Here is a 27,949-nt window from a genome sequence, read left to right as displayed (position 1 = left end):
TTGCGACATATTGTTATGCTTTCAGGCCTCAAGTACCTTCACTCGGCCCGAATTCTCCACAGGGACATTAAACCCGGGAACCTCTTAGTGAACAGCAATTGCGTGCTAAAAGTGAGTCTCGATCTAGATATCTCAGAATCTAAATGTTAACCTTGAACATAAATCTGTACCTTAGAGGTAAAAAATCGTATCTCCAGTTTTTGTCAAAATGGAATTAATATACAGTTTTCAATATAATAGGAGCTTAAATTGTATAATAGTAAAGCGTCTTATGTCTATTATTACTAGTTCCTAGGATACAATGTTTAGAAAAAGTCATATTGAAAATTTTATAGTTCTTAATTTTTCAACTAGGTACAGTGTGGCAGTTGTACTATTAAATATGTCAGTTAAATTACTTTATTAAAATAAATCAAGTTGTTACTTTTACTTTAAATGTAAAAAATACATTATTTCTCTATTTAAAACTTTAAACCTTGTTTTCTCTTAATTCATAATAATGGAGATACGATTCTTTGCCTCTAACAACAGAAACATATTTCCTCCGATTGAACTCGACGATGAGAAAATACAGATAGCGGAGGATCTTTTTGACCCACATAAATGCTTTGTCCCAAATAGGAGCGATATTCTAAATTTAGCTACCTAGTCTATTCTATTTACGTCGAACGGCCAAGCGTTACTAGCGTGTCCTCTTTCTCCAGATCTGTGATTTCGGGTTGGCCCGGGTGGCGGAACCCGACCAGAACGTCCACATGACCCAGGAAGTGGTGACACAGTATTATCGCGCGCCGGAAATCCTGATGGGCGCGCGGCACTACACCGCCGCGGTGGACGTGTGGAGCGTCGGCTGCATCTTCGGCGAGCTCCTACGCCGGCGGATCCTCTTCCAGGCCCAAAGCCCCGTGCAACAGGTGAGCGGAGCGGACCTCTCGAAAAATTCGGCTCGCGTCTTTCCTCGGGATGAAGGGCCTCACGTCACACGACCTGGCGTATATGATCCCAGCTATGCGAAATATTAGTAGAGAGATATCTCAATCAGAGAGTTACCGCGAGTACTTTACGTTACTCGTGGAAGAAATCACTTCGCGATTACACTGTTAAATAATAAAGGGTGAAATTTGAACCAATACCTTGAGTTAAATAACATTTTGTTATTTTTAACTATCGTGTGTGTCGAAATTTATTTATATTATTTTAACACAAAACAGCATTTAGTTAAATTAACGACATATTGAGTAGGAGTAATCTGTAGGAATGATTAAAAATGACTCAAATTGAGTATAACTTGGCACTACGATTTTAACGGTGTAAGCAATGAAAAAAAAAATGCGCCTTCTTTCTTGATCGCAGCTCGAGTTAATCACGGAGCTGCTGGGTTCGCCCACTCTCGAGGAGATGAGGTATGCGTGCGAGGGCGCGAAGTCTCACATGCTGAGAAGGGCGCAGAAGCCGCCGTCGCTCGCGACCCTGTATAATCTTAGCAGTCAGGCGACGCACGAGGCCGTCCACTTGCTCTGCCAGATGCTAGTCTTCGATCCCGTAAGTTTTTCTCGCGCAAAAATAGAATTTTTTTTCACTATTTTAGATCTTATTCTCTATTTTGATTTTATTTAATTTTATTCGGTAAATTAGTTTTAATTTTAATTTACATAATTTTTATACGTAAAATTAGAGGAACTCAAAAATTCTCTTAGAACTTTTCACTTTTACACGGAGAGCATTTAGTTTACTTTATTTTGTCGACAAAAATATTTCACAATTATATTTATCAATCATACCGTTTTTTTTTTTTTTTATGAAACTACTATTTTTCTCCGCAAATTCATTTATCACTTCAATCAATAATAATTAGTGCTGTCGTGGATTTCACGTTTTATTGTCAACTTTAACTATAAATTCAATTGTATTTATTTATATTGAAAATGACCAAAACGAATGACCAATTCATACTCTATTTATTCACGATTGCTGAGATTCTTCTCGTTTGGCCCGAATTTGTTTTTCATTTTATAATATATTTATCGACGTTCTCCCCCAACAATTATTGTGTTACGCAGGACAAGAGGATCACTGTGGTGGACGCCCTGGCGCATCCTTATCTGGACGAGGGTCGGCTTCGATATCATTCGTGCATGTGCACATGCTGTTACACGACGAGCGCCGGCATGAGACAGTACAGGGTGGATTTTGAGCCATCGGCCGCCCATCCGTTCGACGATCTCTGGGAGCGAAAGCTCACGAGCGTGCAGCAAGTGAAAGGTGAGAAATTCTGCCGCGTCGAAGATTCAATGTAAGAGACCAAAAAAAAACGAGGAAAAAATGTCGCGCGAATGCCGTATCTTTGGAGCATTTTATCTAGCGGGAAATATATTTATGAACATTCACACGAAAATATTACGTAACATTTAATAATAACATGAATTTTGCGACAGTCATGGAACAAATATTGAAAATACTTTTTCTATATTTTCTGATAAAAATGACTAATAAATTTAATTTATTCAATGATAAATAAGATTTAAATTTACATGTGTGATTATTTAGAATGCTATTTATAGCAGAGAACTTTTGATATTTGACGATTTGACCACAACTGTTTTTTTTTCATGTCGATATTTAATTGACTTTTTACGTCAAATCTTGCACGAAGTGCGATTGGCAGTTGGAGGTTCGTTTTTGCGGTACAAATTGTAGAATGAAGCCAATATATTGTCTCGAGAATATATTGTCTCGGGAAATATCGCGCGTATCGTGGGTAGTGACGTACGCGGTAAGTATCTCAGGCACGTGCCTGCGCTATTCGAGAACAATAACCGCGATAAACACGCTCGCATGTGTGCGTGTCACGATAAATCATGGTTTATCTCAGCGCAGCGCCTGGTCGCTGAAAACCGTGGGGCTCTTGGGTATCTTTCCTCGCTGCTATAATCGTCAACGATGAAGCGGAGAGGAATGGCGGATCCAATAAGTATAGAGTAAAAAAATACCGCTGTCATTATTCCTTCGTGCCGGCTCAGTTTAAAATAAAAGTTCAGCGACTTTCGCAAGTTTAGTCGTTTACATACAACGATTAACTGAAGCACGTAAAAACTTTGTAAAATTTAAAAGTATTACATGAAATTTTGAAAAACTGTCCTCGTACAGAGAAGTATTTAGAAGTCTCTAGTTCTTTTTTCTTTTAATTAATAACGATTGTGATAATAAATACCTATATATATACTGATTATAATAATAAAATAATAAAATAAAATTGTACATATACACACGCATACAACACCGACGAGAGCGAGGATAATTTATCTGCGTTTAGCGCTGACCGCGGATGAGAATATAAAGCATGGCGTTATTCAGAGTGTCGTTATCTCGACCGCGGGAAACTATATCGCGCCATCAACGTCCCGCCTCCCGTCATTCACTTATATATACCGGTACGTCGTTGTCTGTTTCAGAGGAGATGCACAAATTTATAGCGGAGCAGCTGAACACGTCGCGAGTGCCGCTCTGCATAAATCCGCAATCCGCGGCGTTCAAGAGCTTCGCGAGGTAAGCCACATCGTAGAGCGACATCCACGCGAATCGCCCTTGGCCGATCGGTACACGCGTTTTGTTCCAAAACTACCGAAGAAGATCAGAAAACAAGATTGATTAAAAATTTAATTCAGCGGGACTTCGTGAGATTTTCATGTTGATTATTTGGAAAATAGTAGAAAATAGCGAAGAACGAGGAGACAATTTTGCTTCATCAAAATATTATACACAGTTGTAATAGCTTCTGTAATTTTGGAACATGCGATATGATATATATGACCCATAAAAGTCCCCCTTTCGCATACAGGAAAATCACCAGAACTGATCGACGAAAAAAATACCCGAGATAATTAAAAATAAAGAGAGAAAAAAAAGAAGAGAAAACTTTTTCAACGCTCCCTCTTTTACCGTCCCTCGAAATTAATATTAAAGAAATCGATATCTCCCCTCCCGCGCACTCGTGCGTCTCCCACATCGCGATCCTATATCCTAAATCCTAGATAAAAAAAAAACAGACAGGCTAATAATCCCAAAGAGAGTTCATAGAGGGGCGCACAGTGTTTCTTATCAATAGCAATCGAGTAGCACGAGCGGAATATATCGGGTGTTCGAAGAGTAGCGCTGACCAGAGCCGGCTGAGTCTTTCGACGCGCGCGTAACAAGGGAGAAAGTAAATTTCAAAATCGATCAGAGACGGAGAGACGAGTCGAAAGGAAAAAAAAAAAGAAAGAGGGGGGCCTTCCGTCCTGGCGATCCTCTTGCTGACGTCCACAAAGGACACTGTCGTAGCTTTTGACGTTGTTCCGAGGAAAAATAAGATATAAAGTCTAAGATATATGTGCATTTCTCACGTAACCCTGTCGGCCCACTGTGATACAATCGCTATATGCGATCTCTCGATATAGCGGAGGAGCAGAAATCAAGTAGATAAGGAACTGATAGTTATCAATATCGCCGAACGGAAAATTAGAACGATATTTTAAAGCTGTGGATGTGAAAGGTACACGAGTATATATAATGTCTTCTCGTATTTTCTGTTTCTTCTCACGTGTACACTCTCTGACAAATTCGTAGTGTATTTCTCAGAATTATTAGAACGTTATCGTTTTCCGTTCAATTTGTTATAATGTAAAATATCTCTCTTTAGGTATTTTTTAAAATATGAAATTATGAAAATTCTATTCTGAAGTCTATTACAAATTCTCTGTAAATTTTCAAAAAGTGTTGATCGATGCTTATAAATAAGAAGACAGCTTCACATTTACGCGTTTAAATTTATCGCATTTCAGGGTAGGAAAATTTATTAAGAGTAATGAAAGCACCGTATTAACGGAATAATCAATTGGAGCAATCAATTTATTTTGTCATAAAATGATGGGGCAATATTTTATGATGTTTACCGAGAGACATTATAAATTCTCAGTATGACACACACATTATTTAACAATGAACTCAACGAAAATTATACGATAACAGATATAAAAGAGACATAACGAAAATAATTCAAATAGAAATCCATTTTTGCTATCGCTGTATATAATTTAATTTTAAATATTTAAACATTTTACTAATTCTCGAGTTTCGCGCAATTTAGGACAGTCTTCAAGTTTGTACTCTAGAATATCGTTCTAGTTTTCTCTCTGCGATATTGAGACGAAGAGACATATCTCTAATAGTAACAGACTATGTGATATTTTTCCCCAGATTACACTACTCAACAAAATTTAATTTTCCTTTTGTAGAAGTATAACAAAAACGAAGCGTAAAATCTTGAACTTTCGTGGCTTCCTGATTTCGAAATTGAAGATATCAGTACGTCTAGATTTTTTGTGTCGCAGATTGTTTTCCGATTAATGGTTTTGACATATTTAACAAAGTCTATAAAATATATTATTCTAAAAAATTTACCGCATTAAGATGTATTAAGCAACGAGCAACATTTACGAATAACAAATATATTTACAGTCACCTGAAAAATTCACTATAAATTCAATATATAAATTCGCCTGTAATTGGATCGATTCTTCGAATTATCTGGAATTATGAATAGCGAAAGGTTCGAAAATCTAGGCGTGACTCTTATGGCAAAATCCTTGAAAACAAAATTGGTCTAGATTTCATTCTCATTGTCTCCTCATTATCCAATACGTGTGGAATAGGGACATTAACGAAAATACGTCTCGGGCCAGTCAATTTGACACTCAATACTTAGTAGCGTTATCGTCGCAACTTCTACAAGGTGTGTGTGTTGTTGGGTAGTGTTACTTGCAACTAATGCTGGATGTGTAACAATTGTACGTTCTTGCTTACTCTGCCGTCAAGTTAGAGCAAGCCGATCGCCGAACCAGCGCCCTGCGCCGCGTATACGTACACGTTACTACTACCACTACCGACTCAGCTATCTACCACTGTCAGCTACTATCGACTACTACCGCTATCGTCTACTACTACTACCGCTACCACTACTACTACCAATCGTGTTACGCCTCCTCCTGAACGAACCGAACGAACCGAGAGTCAGCTATAGTCGGCGCGACCTCGCTCGCAGAGGTACATGATCCAGCCTATATTTTTTATAATACCAAGTATTATTGCCTTTTGCTTGCGTTACAACTGTCTCACCTTGGGTTCTCTGACCGCCCTTTGTTTACCTCATGATGTACATACGCCGTGCCATTGACATTTTGTCCAACATTTTGCCGTGCGACCGATATACATGATGTGCCTTTAAAATCGCTCATAATCGTCGGTCCTTTTCCGATTTTCGATTATATGAGCGATAAACGCATGTATAAATAAATTTAGCAACGATTATCACAAACGTTTATCTGTACACGTTTAAAAATCGGGAAAGGAGTAATTGGCGATTTCGAAGGCACCTTGTGTAGCGTGTCGCATCTCCAAATCGGATCGGTCGCGTCGCTTATTTCGTGTCAAGGCAGGTTGATTGCGCTCGAATGGGGTGACACACTTGTTTATAATTAAATATAATTACATATGATGAATTCGATATCACCACGACCGCATCACGAGCGGTTGATTAAGCATTCGCGCGTTTTGAGAGAGAGAGAAAATAAAACTCCTCGAAGATCTCTCCGTGAATTCGATAAAATTATTTTGTGTTGAGGGATTCGCAGAAAAAAATTTATAATGTCGTATCAATCCAGTATTAATATCACGTAAGGTGATAATTCTCAAATTCACCCCGTTAAAAATGATTAAAACCGGATTGAGTACGGTTCTTATAAAATATAACACGTATTCAATTATTGTAGATTAAATTAGGGATCATTATTATCGAAACTCTCTGCTGAAATGGATTATATTCGTCGAATGTAATCCGAATATTTGCTTCAAAATACTCGCGAGCGTGATATTTCAATAATATCTCGTAAATAATCATATTATTCAAAAGTGCAACTGCACGCGCTTATTTTGTTTCGGTACAACAATACCCTTCATTCGCAGCAGCTGAGTTAATTGAAAAGTCGCGCGAGTGCATAATTAATCGAAACGAGTTTCAGAAATAAATTCTGCGGAAATGCGCGCGGAAATTAGGGATAATCTAGCGCCAGTTTTCACGGATTTTGGGGCGAGCGACGCGGGCTTAAGTGACGACAGACGAGACGCGTTCAGCGATGCTAATTAGCGGCAGTTTTCGCGTACGCGCAATTAACGCGCTCCTTAAACATCCGCGCGACGAATAATATACCCGGCATTACTCGGCCGTTCCTTTGTCTTGATGAGTGTTTCCGTCCCCTCTGTGTACGTGTACTCTCTCTCTCTTTCTCTTTGTTTCGACTGGGCGAGAGCGTTGCTGAAGCGAGAAATCGCATCGCTGCTGGCCCACTTTCGGGACTACTTAGCGAGTCCGAAAGAATTAAAAAAAAATGATTTAAAAAAAAAGAAACAATTACGATCTTCGAGGAATATCCGCCAATTGCGAATTAATCTCGTTTTTTGAACCCGCTCATCTTGTAAAGTATTGATACATTGAGACATTAATATATTATACACATTTATAATATAATAGTAAAAAAAATATATAAAAAGAGAAATATCTTTCAAAATTATTTTTATCTTTGTCAGAGTCTTAAAAGAATTTAAATTTCACTGGATTTTCGGCTTACAGTTTTGATTCGGAAATCGAAAATTTAACTCGTCACAATTTGTTGTGCAACCGAGCGTTACTAATCTGAATACCAGTAATTTGCAAGCGGTCACCCCGATTTCGCAAGCGCATGACATACCCGCCGTCATTGTCTCGCCATTCTGCTACCCGTGCACAAAAGAAAAAACAGAGGAAATACCTGAACGGAGTACATTGTTTCGTCGTTGGCATTGTGAGTGTAAAAGAAGGCCTGATCCACCATGCAGCCTTCAGTTGAGAGAAATATCGATGACGTCGCGACGCGCCAAAAAAAAGAAAAGAAAAGAAAAAGACGAAGACTCTCTTTCGAAGATCTGCATATATCTCCTCAACCCTCAACCTCCCCCCTAAATTTACCTGGAATTGTAATCCGATGTAAAGCACATTTCCTGTTCCATAGATAATGTCTACCCGATATTAGGTCAATATTAACTTCGATATGAAGAATAGCCCGAAAGAGATAAAGAGACGGAAGTAGATTCGTATTGAAGACAAAAAAAGTATTTAAGCAAGGAGACAGAGAGAGAGAGAGAGAGAGAGAGAGAGAGAGAGAGAGAGAGAGAGAGAGAGAGAGAGAGAGAGAAAGAGAAAAAAATACTTTTAGAAGAGAAACGATCGGCTGTCACGCGTGCTGACAGCTGCATGGAAATCAGACGAACGTTTTTGTTATTTTGCTTATTGAGAGTCGAGAGATTCATTAATTCTTCGGAATAATCGTCACGAGCGGGTAGCGCATGCTCCAGTTCGATAACGGTAATTAATAATTACCGATGTCGGCTGTCACTTGGCGATTAAGTTGAATGCCAAGATAGAGAGTGATCTATCATCAAAGAGACGAACGAAAGAGAAACCTTGATTCGGTGTGTAGCGATTATTACGTTCTTGGGCATGATAAGCAAATTTAGAAAAAAAAAATTTTTTTATTTTGTACATACGCTTTTAGTTTACCTATTAATTTCTTTGTGTTCCCTGTAATTATGACAAAGAATTAGACAAAAATTAGGTGATGTTACATCTAACGGTTTTGAATAAAGAAAGAAAAGAAAAAGCACACCGCACTATCACTGCTCGCTGACGATTTCAGTTCTTACGACTTAGTCTCGATCGAGAACATCGAAGTGCGAAATGATAGTTGTAAATTATTATTGCCGCGTTTCGTACTTCGCGTTCTCGATCATTAGAGAAAGCGAATGGCCGAGCAAGTACATTTGATACGGATTAATTGCGATATAATAGTCTCGATTAATGTCCATTCGGAATTAAATAATTAATTTAATTGAATACACATCCAGTCGTTTGAATTTAAACTCTTCTGATGATTTGTAAAAAGTTCTGAAAGATTTCCCAATTTTGTAATCAACCTTTACTCGTGCTAAATATCCGGGAATTCTGATTTCCGGCCGTAACGAGTTAGCTCGACGATTCGCACGTAGCTGTACCCCGTTCTCCCTTCACTCGCCCCGCGATCGATCGCCCTAACTACTCTCCACGGTAATTAGATTATTGTCGCTTAATAATAAACTTCAAACTTCATACAAAAATAAAATTAAGTTCGTAATAAACGGAATGGCGATTTTATCGAGATCGTTTCAGCTGAAATACCACCGTTGGCCGTTTATATAGGGTGGTCGACTCGCTTTACCGCAGAAGGGTCGCACGTTTTCCCCCCTAGCCTAGCTTTCTCAGCCCCCCTCTCCCCGCCATCCCCTTCGTCGCCCCTCTAATGTCTTGTTCGTACGACTTGCAGCTCCACGGTGGCTCACCCCTCGGAATTGCCACCCTCTCCACACCAGTGGGAATAAAAAGTCTTCCCCCCGTGCCCGTCCCCGAGATAGGACCGTCGGACTCGAGTCGGTGACGACGACTCCGTGTCGCACCCCCCTCGAGAAGAAAGGAGGATCTTCGCCGATCGGAAGATAGTAAGTCACCGATAACAAGAAAAACGAAGAGGAGGGAGAGGAAGAATGGAAAACGGGGAACTGGAAGCTGCGGAGAGAAGAGCCAAGAGAGACAATAGACTGCCGCACACTGTAGCCTCAATTTTCGATTAGCTGATACGTATATATGCATGGGACATCGTGTAGGAATGCGTAGAAAAATGCGTAGGAGGTTTCGACTTTCGAAGAACTTATATTCTTTGATTTATACCAGAAATGCAATTTTTATTGACGTTAGAAGTTATTCTAATGACTTGTACCATTTTTTTTTAAGTTGAAGGTATTTTTCACAATTGCTAAATTGTTGTAAGTGTCAAATGAATACGTGAATGAGTATTTCCGACTTTCGTGTAAGAACACATTTCGAGAAACTTAGGAGAAGATGGTCTTTTAGATTTCCTCACATTCCTCAAAAGAGAATTGGGAGGTCTTTCAATTTTTCCCCAGAGACATACGCCTCAAGGAAATAGAAGATTTCTTCCATTTTCTTTTGAAAATACATTTCTGGCTACTCTTTTCCGGATCTTCCTTTAACGAGCTATCTCTCCGGAACTCTCAATCATAATTTAATCAAAATCAAAATATTTAACAAAGTAAACAATAATTTAGTTTCGATATTTGAACTGAGATTTAATTTATATCTTAAAAATTTGTTGATAGATTACTAAACTTTCTTTAAATTTATGGAATATCGTGATTATCAGTATCCACAGAACTTTAGTAATACTCACGAGATCCGAAGAAAATTCTAAGAATCAATATGACGACTAAAGAATGATTTAAAAAAAGAACAACATCACATGTTACGTGTCAAATATTTTCCAAGGGAATACTGACTTGGAATTTTATAAGAAAGCCATATCGTCGTTTTTCTACGCATTTCGCCGCATCCTGCATGTATATATAGCAATATATTATACGTATTATACATTGTATACACACACGATCGAGGGGAGAGACACATTTACGTACACACATATACACACGTGCGCGCGCGCGCGCACACACGTCTATGCACACACATTAGCCAATTTAAAACACAAAGTAGCCAATTAATTCCAATAGAGAGCGGTGGGAGAGATTCCCGAGGATTGGAATCGCGGGTACCGTGAAAGCGGGAGAGCGAAGGGGTGGGGAGGGTGATATAATTAATTAGCTATTAAGTAAACGCGAGCGTCGAACAGACCGGGCCAGTCCTTTTTTTTTCTTAGATTTTACACACGTGTACAGGTCGCGCTGGCCATTTTATGATCGAACACGCGCGCGAATGTTCGCGCGCGAGAGAGAGAGGAAAGTGCCAGGAGAGAGGGGAAGGAGAATCCTTCTCGTCCTGATCGAGGATCCTCCGACGGCGAGAGATATTCCTAATAATGTCAGGCTGAACCGAATCGTCCTCGAAAGGATATTCCTCGAGGACGTTTCCTCGCATCGACGAGATTATAGCTCCGAATCGAATAGTTCTCAACAGGAGATTTTGCTCGAGGATGCCGCGAGACGTAAAAGGATAGCTCTGAATCGGCAAGACATCCCTCGAGTGTCGCTGCGAATAGATTTGTCCTTGAGAGAATATCTCCCGAGGACGTCGTCTCGGTAACGATAAAATTATTATTCCGAATTGAGTAAACCTTGACAGGATATTTCTCGAGGATACCTCGGGAAGGATAGCTCCAGGATCCGGTCGACCTCGATGAGATATCTCTGGATGATAGCCACGCGAGAACACTCGCGAGAAAATTAATCCTCGGCGAGATACATCGTTCAAGGATATCCGAGGATGTCCGAAGATCAGCAGAGCGCAAAGTCCCCCTTCGAATCGTATCGTCCTTGACAAGATTATGTTTGCGGATTTGTATCCGCGGAGCGCGAGATATTCAATCGAGGATATTCGCACGATTTGTTCTCTCTCCGGTTGGCGAAAACTCGAAAACTTTTCCGGAAAAGAAAATTCCGTGTTTTCCTCTGATCCTCTCGGTTTGCCGAAGCGAGAACTAAATCTCGTGCGAACGAATCGATCATCCGCGAGCGTTCAGACGCGTCTCTCGATAAATCGGCGACAAATCGGCTACGAAGAGGAACCAAGGGAAAGGAGAAGAGAGAAGAGAAGATCGACGAGTCGAAGAAGAAGTCGTCGTCATCGATCCTTCTTGATGAAGCGACAAAGTAGTGTTAGCGACTGTAGAGATAAAAGGTGGTACTATCGGCACTTTTCCTCTCTAGCGTTAGCATTGGTAACGAAGCATTTGATTCCAATGAGCGTACCAGCGTATTCGCTGGAAATAAAGACTAATAAGTCCTAGATTGAAGTTGTCCTTCCTGAAATAGAAAAGGATAAGGTAGATGAAAATTCGAATAGACGCGCGCGATGAATGAAAATGCGGTAGGGACGGGAAGTGTGGGAATGTTACGGCGGCGAGTCGCAAACGCGGATGTTAAGATCGTAAATTCACAAGGAAAACGTAAATGATTGTGTTAACGGAATAGAATGAAGGTTTCTGAGCGCTTTCGTTGCTTTCCGAAAACTTTACATTCGGGAGGAAAATTAGCGGAGCAGATAGGCGAATTGTTTACAGAGTGATTTCGAAAGAATGAGTTGACGACTCGACCGGCTATAGGAATTCGACGAAAGAACTGAAGACGAAGGATTGGAAGGATTCCGAAAGAAACGTGTTAAAGGATCGTCGTTAACGCTCGAGTTGTTCTCGATGAAAATTAGTCGCAGGAACGATGAGGCTCGGAACTTTTAACGACTCTTCTGCGTTTACCGACAACTCGCTGCCTCGATAGGACGAAAGGAACTCGGGTCCTGTTCCTTCGTGACTGTTCCCGATCCCACGTTCGCTCGTTCTCGTCTTTTAAGATCGAGTTCTCGAACGACGGGACTCCTTGGATCTCAGACTAGGAAATAAAAAGAGGAGTACGTCCTTTCGAAGGCATGCGCGAGCCAAGTGTACTGATGTTCAACGACCTTCCTCGTCGCTGGCCGATCTCGAAAAATCTCGAGAATTTCCGCGTCGAGAAAACGATTCTCATCCATCTCGGCGACGATAATTTTCCTTCATTTACCTCGCGAACGCGAGTTTTTCCTCGCGCGATCGTAGAATCGCGATTTATTCCAATAAACGCACTGCCGACTTATCGTGTGAACGCGATGATATCGATACGGGAAAATGAGAGCGGAAGAGAGAGTGAGAGAGAAATATATGAGAGAAAGAATTAAATAAATAGATAGCTAGAGAAATATAGGAGAATAAAACGGAAGAATGAAAATCGGGGATCAAAGCCGGCGTAATTTTTTTAGATTCGGCGTGAAACGGACTGCAAACGCGGAAGTCTGAATCCATTGATTTTACGTCTGGTCTAAGTCTCCGGTGAGAAAGATCTACGCGGAGGATCGAGACGGAAGAGAACGATGGGTCGTTTCTGTGTGTGAATAAGTATCGGTATTATTTTTTATTACATTGTAAGCGCCACTGCCGTACGACAGTAATTGGACACGCGAATCCGAGCGATTCGAGCGAATTTCGATAATCGACGGTCTTTTGTTCAAGTCTGTGATTGGATGCTAACAATAAAATGATTTAAACACATAATCATTTACGATAGATTTGATTTTTCTAAAATCTTCTAAATCTTAAATCTTTTTCAAATAATTGTTAAAAGAATTTTATATCGAAGTTAAGGGGATCCTATAGTGGCAGTAATTACCGACATTTAGTTAAAAGCAAACAACTTTTAATTGGCTTTACGGAATTGCAAAATTTTTTACAGAATTAAAGTACGCAAAAAAAATGTAGAGAGCTAGGGTCGGTTTTACATCCAAAACGAAAAAAAAAATTAAAAATTTGGGCACATAGAGCTGTCACTGACGACAATATTTGCTTATACGAAAATACTGCAGTTTATATATACAAAATGAGATACTAGCCCTCTAGGGAAAACATTGAAGAACAATATCGTGCAATTACAACTACGATAGAAGTCTAGAAAAAAAGTGTCATGCTTTTAACTTTTATATATGCAAAAGCACATGCAGGTTGATAGGATAAGCAGTATTGCGTGTAGCGAGAGATGGCGCAGCAATCGGACAAGGACAGATATAGATATATAACATAGAAAGCAGGACTAGAAATGTTGACATTATCGACATCGAGGAAGTTCGGCCTTCGCTATAGAATCCCCTTAAAGTTTTATTAAAATTTCATTCTATTTATAAAATTATAGTATATGTCAGGAAAAAAATGTAATTTAAACTGAAAGAATTTATTTACTGCATTTGAAGCGACCATTTCGTCGAATATTTACACAAATATTTGATTCGAGTCGCACTTGAGATATATGATTGTCGGGGATCGTTCGAATGCCTTCACCCTCATTTCAACAACCCTAATAAAATGATAATTTCGAGAGGGGTGTAGAAGTGATAGGACCAAGGCACAATAAATCTACCTAAATAAAACACAAACACAAATTATGATGCTATCCATCGAAATCATCAAAAATAATGTAATTAATAACGAGAAGACGCATAACAATGAAAAGCTGAAACGAATATTTTGATAGCAGAATATTGTAACAACGAGAAATATTGTGACTGCATACTTGTAGTTAAATTATTTTCCGATTATGTTTCGCTGACGAATACAGTGATTCTTTCCGCGTGACTACAGGAAATTCCGAAATTCCGAAATCAACAACTATATCGTTTAAGTACTATCCTTAAATATTTTCTCTTCTCATTTTGTCGCGTGTCTCGTGTCCGTAGGGAATGCCGGAAGATGTACAGAAAAAACGGAAGGGCGCACACAATTACGTGTGATTTTAGATTAAGAGATTTTAGATAGCCAGTAGTAACTCCGACGATGAAATACTTTTAGGACAAAGTGAGAGAAAAATGGAAGTAGCAGCAATTTAGCGGGACATGCCCTACGTTTGGTTCTCATCTCGACGATAAAAGGAAAATGCATGTTTTTTCTTTTTACACATGAAGAAATGCGAAAATTCGTCGTTTCATGATAGCCGCGCATAAATTAATCGTAGCCGTTAATTATGCGTTTAGAAATGCCGACTGTGCGGCCCACGAAAGAGAGCGCATTGAAGATTGGATTGAGAAAGCTTCACCAATATCGGTACCCTCGCCGACGGTATAAAAAATATAGCGATATCGGTTTGATATCATCGCGAATTACATTGCGACACAACGTGTGGAAATATTAACTGTTGTATGGCGTGTTAATGCTCTTTTATTTCATGAAAATATTTTCCTTTATCTCTCGTCTTGATTTTTCTTTATTTCACGCACTTTTCAACTGCCCAAAAACTCGCATTTTACACTAAACGTGTATCTTCCACTTGTACATTTGTAGATTTATTAGATTATACAGTCACAAATTGATTTTGTACATGTAAGAAAAGGTAATCAAAAAAATTAATTCCTAGACGAAAATGTTTTTTTTTATAAACTTAATTTCGAAAATTTACAGAGAAATATAGCAATAAGAAATTAAAAGACATTATATCGAAACGGGGAGATATCTTGATGATAAACGCGGACGCGTTGAAAATGTGAAATAAAGAACTAAAAGCTGCGGCATTCAGCCGGAAAACGATAATACTTTGGGAATTGAAATAAGACGTTTGTTTAGCTCGCTGGATATCGATTGAGAGTACTATTTAATCGCGAGGCGTGTTGATCCGAAAATTTTTAACGAAACGAAGAATCGAGTCGCATTCTTTGATCCTCTTTAAATATTTCTATGCTAATGTATAGATATTTCTTCACACGCATACGCGATTTGCGGTGTCTATCGCTGTTACATAACGATAGCATAATATAACGTGCACAGCTGTGGCATAGTTGATGAGGTGCGTTTATCACTGGGCGTTTTCGTCACGCCAATATTATATTCGTATACCCGTCGATACTCCAAATAACATCTGACACTGCGTATTTTTCGTTGGCAACGTTAACGCCGCGTATTGCGAATGTTTAATACTTTAGGGCGAAATTCCGATCTCTAAACCCTGGAAGTAACATCGAAGAGACGTTTGCGCGTCAAAATAATTTTTCTAACGCTGAAAACAGTAGTTACTTTAATTAAAATGTTTTCATCTTGAACGTAGAATTTTACGTCACGTAACTTGTATAAGTTATATGCGATTTATACGGAATTCAGTATACCTCTGTGAAATTACATGTGTTTCATAAAAATCAGTACATTCTTTCTTCCGTAACAATCCGTTGACTCTTCGCTTCTTTCGTCTGAGATCCCCCTCTCTGTAATTATTATAACACCGTACCGTATCACCTTATCATTTTCGATCACTTCATCATTTGTAAATAAGTTATCATCGTATTCATCGTGTACATAAACTATGCAGGTTTATCAGGTGATTCGTCGCGATTGCAAAATGCGCGCTAATGCAAATGTTTTGTGTTCGAATATCTCCGTCGTTTATAATTTTAAATTGAAATGAAGCAAGCCGAACGACTTTTCAATATAAAATAAATAGAAATAATAACAAAGAAAGGATCAGTTAGAATCAACTCATCGATATGTGGTGTGTGTCGTACACTCATTTAATAATTATTATAACCAAAGATCGATTTCTCTTTCTCTACTATCTGTGAACTTTAACTGTTTGGATTAGTTATGCTGCACCGCTGCGTTCCGCTTTAAACAATTTTTTTTCTCGGTTTTTTTTGAATCACTTAATCGACTTCATATATTGAGAATTATATTATCAAAGGTAAATTCTTTGATTTTAACTGTACTGATCAAAGTTAGTGTTTGATGAGACTTTGAGGTTTTCGATTGACAGGTGATCTTTAATTAATACATACAGTTTTCTAGCTTATAGTAGCTTATAGTGTTATCGAGGCAGACCGAAAAAGAGCTGAAACGTTGGACGTCGTACATGTTTGTAATAATTATTAAAATATTACATGTAATTATGCATACCACAAAATATCAATGACACTAAAATTGATCCTCCTGCTATTATTTATAGTTAAACTAAAAGAAATCAGATTAGAAATCGATGAATAACAAAGAAATTATTTTTATTTTGCGGAAAGATAATGTTCTAAATATGCATGATTATTACGGTTATAGCCGCTATTAAATTTATATTACAAACGTCGGAGTGTTTTCGACCGAAGTTTCTGTCGTATACTTTCGTTCAACGTTCCTTTCGAGCTTCGAGATTGATCCGGATACGAGTCAAGCGTAAGCTAGAGATTTCCGAGCATGTGGATATGATAATAAGTTGATGATATGCGCGCATGATTAATTAGTAAGTATTTTAATTCTTCCTCAGGAGTGATGACAATTCTTATTTTTTTCTACCTTTCATATTTTTAGTAAACAATTGATAACAACTGACGATTGAATTTAACTTTTATTTGCGCACATATATATTAGCACGTTCGATTCGATCCGTTTGAATCCCAGTATAGAGAAGTTTGGAGAATAGCGTTTCGTTCAAATTCGTGGAATTATTATTGAATTATGTATTCGAAATATGAACTATGAGTTATTGAAGACGATCTCGTTTTTAATTTGTCAACTTGATGGATTTGTTTACGATTGTTTGCGGCCGCGTAATTCTACAAAATTTTTCTAGACTGTTGCGACGCGATGACAAACCGAGAAAAAAGTGTGTGAGCGACTTTTTTTATAAACATCCAGCGAACATAATTGCAATTCGTCGCCGAGAAAGACGCGCAATTCGCAAAGTTTTCCTATGCGGTTTACAATTTTAGTTCAATCAAGAACGAGCGAACGGGAAAGACAGAAAACCGGAAGTAAGACTGGATACGTATGTGTATGACATGTGTGAATACAATTAAGGACTAAAATCGGTATAATTTAGGTAGCTTCTATTTTCTCCATGCAATTTTTTCTACAGGTTAATACGGAATAATTAAATAGCCAACTTAATGCTGTTTTAATTCGTTTAAAGTTCTTTAGAACTTTATTTCCTTTTAATTCAAATTTAAGTTGGAATTAAAATATTAACACAATGGAATAATATCAGTCTCATAGCGAATCATCGTAAGCCCACTACTTATCGCAGGAACACCCTCTAGATGCAGAGAGGATTTAAAATCTTAAATAATTCGTAATATTATCTAGCGATTGTGTGGCGAGGATGAGATAATTTTCAGGCATGTACGAAATAGAAATTTCGATTTACTAAAATTGTACCGATTTTGATTTCCGTTGTCAGGAGGAGGAGAATATGCGATTAATGTTTCCTATTAAAAGTAGACGAATTAAATGACGAAGTTTGTAAATACGTAGGCTCGCTGTAGCTGGTCAGTCGGATACATTTGATTTACTTCGATACGAAAATCAATTGCGCATTCTTATACACGCATTTGTGTGTGGTCCTCTTACACATACGCGCGAGCACACGCGCACATTGCATTTGAGACGCGAAGGTATACGCGCACGTATACATTTTACGATGCGTCGTATGAATTTACGATAGCGGAGGCTAGGTGATAAGGTACCTACGTTATAGAGATAACGAGTAATTAAGCGACAAAAAAACATAAAAATAAACAAGTCTACGTATACTCCACACTAGCGAATATGCCTTCATTATGGAAAGTGGCTCTGGCACGAGAGAGATGCACCGAAACAATAAAGTTGCTACGGAAAAGAAAGAAAAAAAAAAGAGTAAAAGGTTCGAAAGCGATGGTTCTCTTGTCTTTTAATTTGGCACGGTCCATATATACACGCACACGCACAATCCTCAAATCCCGCATTCTCTCACGTCTCCACATTCCCTGGCTTTTTTTAAGCATCCGGTTAAGTTTCCGCAACGCATAAACTGCGAGCACGAATGGCACTTGACAATTAATTTAATTGAGTTAATTAATTTCGATTAATTCGTTTTGGTTTTCGCTCACACGTTCCTCGCAAGTTTCTTTATTTCGATTTCGTTGCGAAAGCACAGAGAAACATTGCGGATCGCGTCAGAGAGAGAGAGAAATCGTTTGAACAGCGCGGTGGTGATTAGTATAACGAGATGGTAAGTTACACGATGATTGTTACGAGGCGATCTCGTTGCCGATTAATGAGGCAGCAGGTGAGCAATTATATTGCCGTATCGGCGCTATACCCCGCTCTTGTGATTCGTCAACACACGTGAGATTGTACAAAGCTTGTATTCATTGTAAATAGCTGGAATCTCTCGCGACAGAAACCCGCCGATATCGAGCGCGCGCGACGACGAACGCGTCTCGCCAATGATTTTATTTACATTCCCGCTGCGGAGGCTATATTATTGATTCGTTGACATTCTCAAAGTGGACCAAGAAACTACGCCGTAAGAAAGATTTCACTTGCGTCTTGCACATCGCGTTTAAAATGACTGAGCGTTGAGAAAACCGTTTTAAGACGATTGCGCGAGTAACGACGCAGAGACAAATTGTAAAAGTAACAAGACAATGTTCCGTGAATTTTTCTGGGATTAATAGACACGTCGCTGTATTCGGTTAACAAAATGCAAATACGAGAGAAATTATGTAAATCGCTTAATTTCAGGAATCGAGACACTTCATTTTGCGATGTTTTGGAGATGAAAGTACGCGGTAGCCGACAGCTGTCGATACTCGGCGGTTCTGTAGACCGTGGGACGAAATAAAAATGATTCTTGTCGCTTTCCTATCGGTAGCGTGTAGTCGTAGCGATCAGAGATATAAAATTGTGACGACTTGTCGTTAGTAACTAAGAGGCCTTAATATTATCAAGTTTACAATTATTATTGTACGTCGATACAACTTAAGAGTAGTGCGATACTTAGGCGAATACGTAAGGTGAATCGTGACAATGAGCGTTATCGATTATACACACACTTGCTCGAATCGAGCGCGACTTCGTTTGATTTCTCGCCGATTCCCCGCGTAACTTTTCGATCGTTCGTGCTCGATATTCAAGCGAGATTAAAAAACCTGACTTTCTACTCTACTTAAATTTTAATAAAAGAAATACGGCAAACGTATTTATGACACCTTAAGATCATCAGCTTTAAGGATATTAAAGCGCATTAAGTAATAAAAATTCAAATTTCCGAACTTCGAAATTATAAGTGTGACTTGAAGTTCTCCTAAATTAAAAGGTTTAATTGAATTTTAATTCGTTTAATTTTTTTTTCAATTATTTAAGGTATTATTTATTTTGTTCTTCAGTTTACACATATAATTTTTATTTTCTAATATACTTTCCCATTTTCCTAAGGCATTTTTATCACGGAGAATAATAATTTATCTATACAACTTCTGCAGAATGCGACTTTTACGCATCTATCCCTCGGTACTCGTGAAAGTGCGAGGCGTCGAAAGACCGGCAGGAGATAGCCGAGTGACATCGGCAGAAGAAGGGTGCGAAAAGACGGGGAAGCTTCATCCGTGCAGTTACGCAGTACTTACGAGTCGTAAAGCAGCATACAAACGAGACGTGTGTTTGCGCGTATTTGTCGCAATCGCGCGTTTTACGAGTCGCGTTTAAAGCATCGCGATACACAGAATCGTAGATAAAACAAATGGTAATGCGAAAAGCAATTTTCTTCTTATTCGCGTTTGATATAAGAAAAGGCAGTTAAATTCCGAAATAAAAGTTCTTACACGGAGAGAATTTTTATATTAATAATCTCTGTGTTATTAATTAAAATGCTAATTTCTTTTTAATTATTCCTATATTTTTTATTTTTACTATAATAATTATGTTTTTTTGTTTTATTTAAGCTAATTATTTGTATTCATATCTAATTATTTAGATTGGCGATATTTAAATATTTAATTCAATTCAAGGCATAATAAAAGAGGAATAAAATAGAAAGTAGAGAATAAGAGGTAAAGTTAATAAAAATAAAAATTAAATACATGTATAAAAATAAATTAAAATAAAAGTTAAATAAAATCTGAAACTTTATTTAAATTGAAACTTGTGCTTGATATACTCTAAAACGTTATATTAATAGTGTGTAATAAATCTTTAAGCGTGCAAATTTATGATATGGCATTTATTATTAATAAATGCAGACGCACAAGCTTTGCGGAATTGTAGCCACGCCATTGGCAAAGCATGTCAAGTTTATGCAAGAATATATATGTATAATATAAAGATTCTATGGGCCAAGGACTCCGCGCAAAAGATACATCGTAATGGTTATATAGTGACAAACCAATAAGATGTAATCGCAACGACTAAAAATATCCTGCGAAAAAAGTAATCGCGATAAATCGAACTTGCCGAGTCATAAACAATTTTGTATTCTCTCGACGGGAGATAAAAAAAGGGTATAAATTTGAGGTCACATCGAACGGAACGGAACGGAATTAAGACAAAGGATAATAAAATTGTGCGCGAAATCAGACGAAGTCGTCTGATTGTACAGACTGCGTGTTTACGGAAGCACGCGAAAACATATTTCATAATTCGATATAATCTACAGGGTGTTCGGAAATATGTACGTTTTATATAGAATGAAACATATTTCATGTGACATTTTTTGTCGAAAGTTTAAATAATTTTATTTGCATAAAATAATAAAATAAAATCAAAAAATTACATATTTTATTTCATGTTATTTTATTTTAACGAAATCTTGATTTTAGATACGCACTTTTTTTCACTATCTCTTCAAGATATTAAGAACATTATATCTCCAAAGAGTATAAATATCATCTTCTACAATTCTTTAAAAAGTACCAAGTATTGAACCTTTTAATATAAATTTAACCAGGATAGATCTTACCAATATATTTAATGAACTGTTAGAAAATAAAGTTATATACTTTCTTTTCAACTTAAATATAATAAGATAATAAATAATAGAATTTCATAAATCGCGGGAAAATATTCCAAAATACGATCAGCATAAAATCTATTTAATTTAATTTACATTATAAGATATTGATCTGTTCAGTAGACGTGCCTATTACCAAACATCCTATGTACGAACGAGGACGAGCCCGGTCGGGGTTCACCGTAACAAATACTCAACGATCCTTCGGAGGACTTCGAGGGGATATTGGCGTACCTTGAAAGTAACCCGAAGCCTTTTCAAATGTCTTAGCATTTAAGCGATCGCGAGGCTATCGATGTACATAGATAGAAATAGAATGTAGACGCTTCTTCGCTTTTTAAAGAGCACGCGAAAGAGTTCTCGCTGTGAAAAAAAAGAAACGGATAATCCACCGTTTTAGAACCTAAGAATCCTTCTACCTTAAATGTAAGCCCGTGGGGTTACAAATATCCCTCGTACGATTTTGCTCTAATCTTTCGACATCGGGAAACGATTAATCCTCGATATAACATTAAGGGATCGATCGACATATATTTAAAATGCCAAGGAGCGATCGACTTCAAGAATAATTTTTGACGATACGTGTTCTATATATACATATATATATACATATATATTTTGTTTTTTTTTCGCGTGAACGATATTCGTGTAGAATAGCAGCAAACGTGGTGTTTTCTAAGATCAACGATCGCTGATCGAGCCTTCGCCTCAGACGGATGCGATAACGACTGGGGAAAAAATTGAGATTGGCGACTGTAAGATATTTCAGAGAAGCTTCGGCGGGAGTGCTATTTTTTATAAATATTACTGGACGAAAATCGGAGACGAAGTTTCAAGCGCGAACACGCTCGATCTTCGATCATCGATCCTCCGATTTCGTGTTTCGTGTGTCTCCTCGTTCTTGGTGTATTCCTACGTCCTATAAATAGAATTGTAGTTTTCGTCCGCGATGCTCTCTCGCACGTAAAACCCAACGGGATAATTAATTATTTCGAGTCTAATTTATAACGTGAAAAATTAATTGTTCAGATGTTGATAATTCAATAAGAAAAATCAGCGTTTGTCACAAATAATAATAAAACGGACACTTTTAATATAAATATTTCAGAAATTAACAGAATTAAATAGATATTAGTAATCCCAAAAACTAATTTCTTCAATACGAAATAGTTATCAATTAATGTTAATCGATTTTTCGGACTTAATACGCAAAATATCAATATATCTACGTTTTCTTAATATATGACATAGATTAATTATTAATTAATTATCGTTGAGTTGATTGCAAAATAATTGATTAGTAGTTAACAATTGCTTATATTAAAAGATGTTGATTCACGGAATTTATGAGAGCATCTTAATCACGGACGGGGATCCTGCGAATTCCCGCATCCCGTGATTAAAAGGACTTGACAAGTAGACCTCTCGGTGGGCTCATGTGTCTAATTACTACTTTACCATTAAGATCGACTTGCAGTTAATGCGATCTTGTAAATAGAAATCGACGATCTTCGGCAGTGTGTACTCATGTGCGTAAAGCGGTACGTGTAGAAACGAGCGAACTAACTCTCCTTTTCAGCGCGTCCTTCTCTTAAGATTAATAACTCGTGACAGAGTTCTTTCTTCTCAACGTGGTCTCGACGCCCACTATATTACACATAGACGTTAGCCCTTCTGCGGTTTTAGTCGATGTGTGTGTGTGTGTGTATGTATGTAATATATTCGCGGCCCGGGTGCGGCGCGCGTTCCAACTCGTGAATTCCATTCGCGCCGACCTCTCGCGGGCCCGAAATCACCCTAAACTCACGGCCAAAATAATTTAGGGAAGCTGCTGCTCCGGCAATGCCTTCTTATACATTGTTACACACACCCCGCACACAAATACACGTACACGGACTGTCCGATAATTAACCGGGTTCCAAAAGGTATTCACGATTATTCAGTTGATCTTCTGTACCAGAAATCATACACGGAAGATCAAAAACATATACAGGGTATACTGCAACTTCTGTTAAACGCGAACATTGTAAAAATTACGTAGAAATTTGTTAATCGAACGATCGTACTGACCTTTGAGATAATGTGAATTTTGTTTTCCGATTATAATGAGACGCACATTCAACGCGGGCAAAATCGATTTCGTTACGACACGCGATTAATTATGACAGCCTGTCGATATACTTACATATAATATATTAAATGGCGTTCTTCTTCCTCTAGCCAACTCGAGGCGAATTTCGAACACCGATCGCTCGCGAAGAGAGCCTCGTAACTTTAATCATCCGAAGACCGCTGCGGTCTCTGTAAACGTTGAAGTGTAATAAAGAAAAGGAAAATATTTCGCGCAACAATAAGGAGAACGGTAGCGAGTGGAGCATGTAATATACGTATATATTGTACCACAGACAGAGAACGAGAAGAAAAAAATTATATATATATATATATAAATATATATCTAGATATGTAGAGAGGCTGATCTCCGCCGTGTAATTTTTGTATTTTGAACACTCGAGATAAGCGACGCCGACGAGATGATGATGATTATTATTATTATTATTACTATCATGGCACAGTACAACTCGTCGCGACGCTGATTGCATTGATATTAGTAGAGCCAGCACTGTACGCTCTGTATAATATTGTAATGGTAATTACATCGGAAAGATGGAACGAGAAATAAAAAGTCGTGGAAGCGCAGCGGTTCTTCGACGGAAATCACAAGAGATAAAAGAAAATAAAGTCACAAGAGGCGATTGTATCGACGGTCCACGATCGATACGACACTTCCGCGATGAATTTTCGCAAAAAGTCGCGAAATTTTAATTTTCGTCTGGATTAACTCAAATAAGAGGAAAGAATTAGAATTTTATTTGTATAAAAAATGTAAAATATAAACAAAACCTTTTTAGTTGAATATTATATATCTTTAACTTTAATTTTAAAAAATTTTTAATCTTAACGTATATTTAATCCGGCTTTTATATTTTTGTGTTCTCTTGCCTCGTTGATTAAATAATCAATTTTAGAAAGAGTTTTGTATTTTACATTATCTCATTAAAAAAATAGTAACTCTTTCCGATAAGAATTAACATTTCGCGAGCTGACACATTTCCTCTTCGTATTTTATATAATGTACAGCACATTGTAGCATAGAACGACGCATATTGCATAAAATATTATATACTCCGACTGGCAGGAATGATACGCGAATAATATCGCGAAAAGTTACTTGGCGAACACAACGCGAAGATTTAATCTCTTCTCTCTCGCGAGCGATAAGTCAGCGAGACTCGCCGTTCGATCTCTCGGTATTATACCTCGACATTATATATTGTAGATTATTACCGTAAAACACACGTGATATAAGACTCGATTATAAGCCGTCGTGAGAAGTGATGTAAATAGATGACAAATTGTAAAGAGAAACAAAGTAAAAATGTAAACGTCGATGCCTATCACAGTTCTACTTCTACGTAACGTAAGGGAAGAAGCAACCAATCACTGCTAATCGCTATATTAACGACTAAATGCAGTTTATCCTATCTGTATGTGTCGGTTCCGATTGGACATAGATTTTGTATCAGCTTTTTCTCCGTGTAATAGTATATAGCCGATCGATCTCGAGATTCTCGAGATATAATTTCTCCCCGCCTTTATCTTTCTTCTCCAATCATATTTACTACATTATATAACTTGTTTTTATTGTTAAATTTTATTGAATTATTATGAGAAATTATAAATCTATAAAGTATCGAATTAAATAATTACAAAAACTTGATTATTGTTCAATATAACAGACATGTGTACAAAATGAAGACGAATAACTACATCTCTTGAATTCCTGCTTGCGTAATATTATTTTTTTTATTTGCGCGATATTATATTATCGAGTCTCTCGAGATCGATCTTTCGAATCGTAGATTCAATCGTGTCTTTCACAATTAAGTAGGTCTTGTGTGTCACGCTCGGCGATCGAGAACATCACGTTTCGTCTCTCACCGTAAACGATTAATCGGGCGTCTCGATTCGGAAGCGTTGGTTTCGTGAACTTTTAACTACGTCGACGCGTTTATCGTGATCTTTATCACGACGAGAACATTAGACAGCGTCGAGTATGTGCCACGAGATAAGATTCGAAAAAAAAAAAAAAACAGGCGTCTTCTTCGCAATCTTCGCTTGGACGACCGCTTAGACGTTGTTTCGATCGTCGATCGTCGATCGTGACAGGATATCGAAAATTCGTCGTGCACATGTCAATATAGATGTGTTTACGCACCACGTGCCAGGGACCGGTTTCGTAAAAAAAAAATCGCGCAACAATTCCGATCTTGGATGAATAATGCTGCCTGAAGAACGTTGCGTAGAAAAAGACTGCTCGAACAAGTTATCGATATAACTTATTGGGGTACAGAATAACAGATTAATAATTGAAATGACTGATATTTATAATGCTCTATATTAGTATCTCTCTCATTTATCACCCTACTTAATTCATCCAGGATCAAATCATTGGATATTCTATCCTCCCTCCCGGAAACGTGTCGTAATCGCTTCCGTTTTGTAACTTTTCGATTTCTATCTCGAAAAATTCACAAATCAGTAAGAAAGATTTCTGTTAATTGTTATCTTTACCCGAGGCATTAGTCGCAAGACGCAAAGAAACAGAATCGATCCCGGGCACCCGTTTCTTCTGGTACTAGTTGTAAATTCTTCGTGGAGGAAGTCACATCTCAAGATATCGCGTATCCGACTCCGACGAATCAAAGTCGGCGCTATTCATTCGTATATTCCCGTTATCGAGCAGATGTAATTACGATAATTGAATTGAATCGAATTGAAAACAAACTGCCCCTTCATCGCTCGATTTGTCGAAAAGGCTCGTTTCTCTTGGGTGATCGGTATACTTCTCTCGATATACATGCACTTGCGTCGCCGCAGAGAGCCGAATCTCACCATCGGGAAATCGTGTAGCCGATCCCAGCCTTTCTTTGAAGCCTTTCTTTCTTTATCGATTATCACGTAACGAGCCGAGTTTACGAGTCGCGTCACGAACGACGCGAAATCAAAGCACGTTTTTTCCGAATAAAAAAAAAGATGATTAACTTGGGAAATGATGCCGAATCGACATTACTCTCGATCTTTCGTCAAGATCGCGTCTCGCGAATCAGTAGTTACATCTGTTACATTAATCAATTTTCTTCTTAAGAAATAAAATTAATAAAATCTGTTTTATAAAAAGCATTAAGGTTTCCTGCACTTTAATGTTCAATATTTTATTCTTTCTGCATTTTATTATGTAACGATGCGATTGAGTTAATTACTTATAAAATTAAATTTAAACTAATCCATAATTCAGAAGAAACGTATCGTTTTTATCTCGTCGCGTATTAAACCAAATGTACGAAAAAACATTTCTATGTAATCGCGCAATTTAATATCATTCGAACGCGACGAAGATCTGCCGAGAGTTTAATCGAACATTCGGCAATCGCAGTATATTCGGCCTTCGGATAAACGCAGGAAACATCAGTGAAATGTAGAAAAGACCATACAAAAGGAAATACAAAGAAGACTGGCAATCAAAACTATTGTAAGCTGATCTCCATCGCGCAGATTTATTGCAGCGGCCGGCACGATCGCGATCGGCGATCAATCTCATAATGGCGCGTTTACGTCGCACGATTATGCTGCGATATCGTTTACGATATACTATTGCACAACGTATCGATCGGAAAGTATACAGAGTTAGGCGACATTGTAATTAGATTGTAATATTACTAAATACGAAAATCAAATGACGACTATGAGCGATCTTCGATTATGACACAAATAAATAATAAAAATAATTAAAGTCTTTTAAAATTATGTATGAACATGAACACTTTCGATTGTGACTGACCGAGAAAATTAGCGAACATTAACACGAATCGATGTTATACGATCTCGCTCGAAAATCGTGCGACGTAAGCACGCGCCGTTGGCCAATTCTTTTCGCGATCGCGAAAGAGAGCCACGAAGAAGACTGTTCCTTTCCTTCCGCGACAATGACCAAGAGGAAAGATTAAGTCACACTTTTTGTAGCGCATCGTAATGTACAGATTATTGTTACCGTAGCAAGCCAACAGGCGACAGATATCGTCGTTTTTAGCCGTTGTCCATTTCCAATTTTCATATACCGTACGCAAACTCATACATACACACACACGGTCGTCGATCGTGCCGGCGAGGAAGATAATTTGACGCGAGAGTAAAAAAAAAAGAGAGAGAGAGAGAGAGAGAGAGGAAAAAAGGCGACTCCACAAAACACACAACTCTTCTTCTAAATTAGGCACGGACCGTATGCGTACACACGGTCAGTTTTTTCGAATAAAATTGCGCGTCTGATGTAATATTAGCGAGTAGATATAGATAGGTACCTGCATTTCAAAAAATTTAACATGCTTGGATAGATCCTCAATAAATCGTTATACATGTTTTGATAAATATCGGCATTCTTTCATTATTCCCTGCCTCT

General features: G+C 38.0%; 1 protein-coding gene across 1 annotated transcript; it reads left to right on the top strand.

The window, feature by feature from the left end:
- Positions 1-27,918, top strand: Nmo (serine/threonine-protein kinase nemo). The gene is made up of 6 exons (XM_071725426.1): positions 1-111; positions 705-914; positions 1,354-1,542; positions 2,061-2,262; positions 3,453-3,546; positions 9,429-27,918. Exons 1-6 carry the CDS (start codon positions 16-18, stop codon positions 9,481-9,483), a joined length of 846 nt encoding a protein of 281 aa, XP_071581527.1. The 5' UTR covers positions 1-15; the 3' UTR covers positions 9,484-27,918.
- Positions 27,919-27,949: the final 31 nt, after the last annotated feature.

This window comes from Temnothorax nylanderi, unplaced genomic scaffold (genome assembly GCF_030848795.1).
Source record: "Temnothorax nylanderi isolate EJ_2023f unplaced genomic scaffold, tnyl_v1.0 TNYL_tig0993_pilon, whole genome shotgun sequence".
In the NCBI taxonomy this organism is placed as follows: domain Eukaryota; kingdom Metazoa; phylum Arthropoda; class Insecta; order Hymenoptera; family Formicidae; genus Temnothorax; species Temnothorax nylanderi.
The sequence above is the reverse complement of the archived record's forward strand: the minus strand, read 5'-3'. Positions and strand labels throughout refer to the sequence as shown.

Coding starts and splice junctions, on each gene's coding strand:
- Nmo (XM_071725426.1), top strand. CDS start 16: ATGCTTTCAGGCCTCAAGTACCTTCACTCGGCCCGAATTCTCCACAGG. Junction 2,263..3,452: donor GAGCGTGCAGCAAGTGAAAG/GTGAGAAATTCT, acceptor TGTCTGTTTCAG/AGGAGATGCACAAATTTATA. Junction 3,547..9,428: donor GCGTTCAAGAGCTTCGCGAG/GTAAGCCACATC, acceptor TACGACTTGCAG/CTCCACGGTGGCTCACCCCT.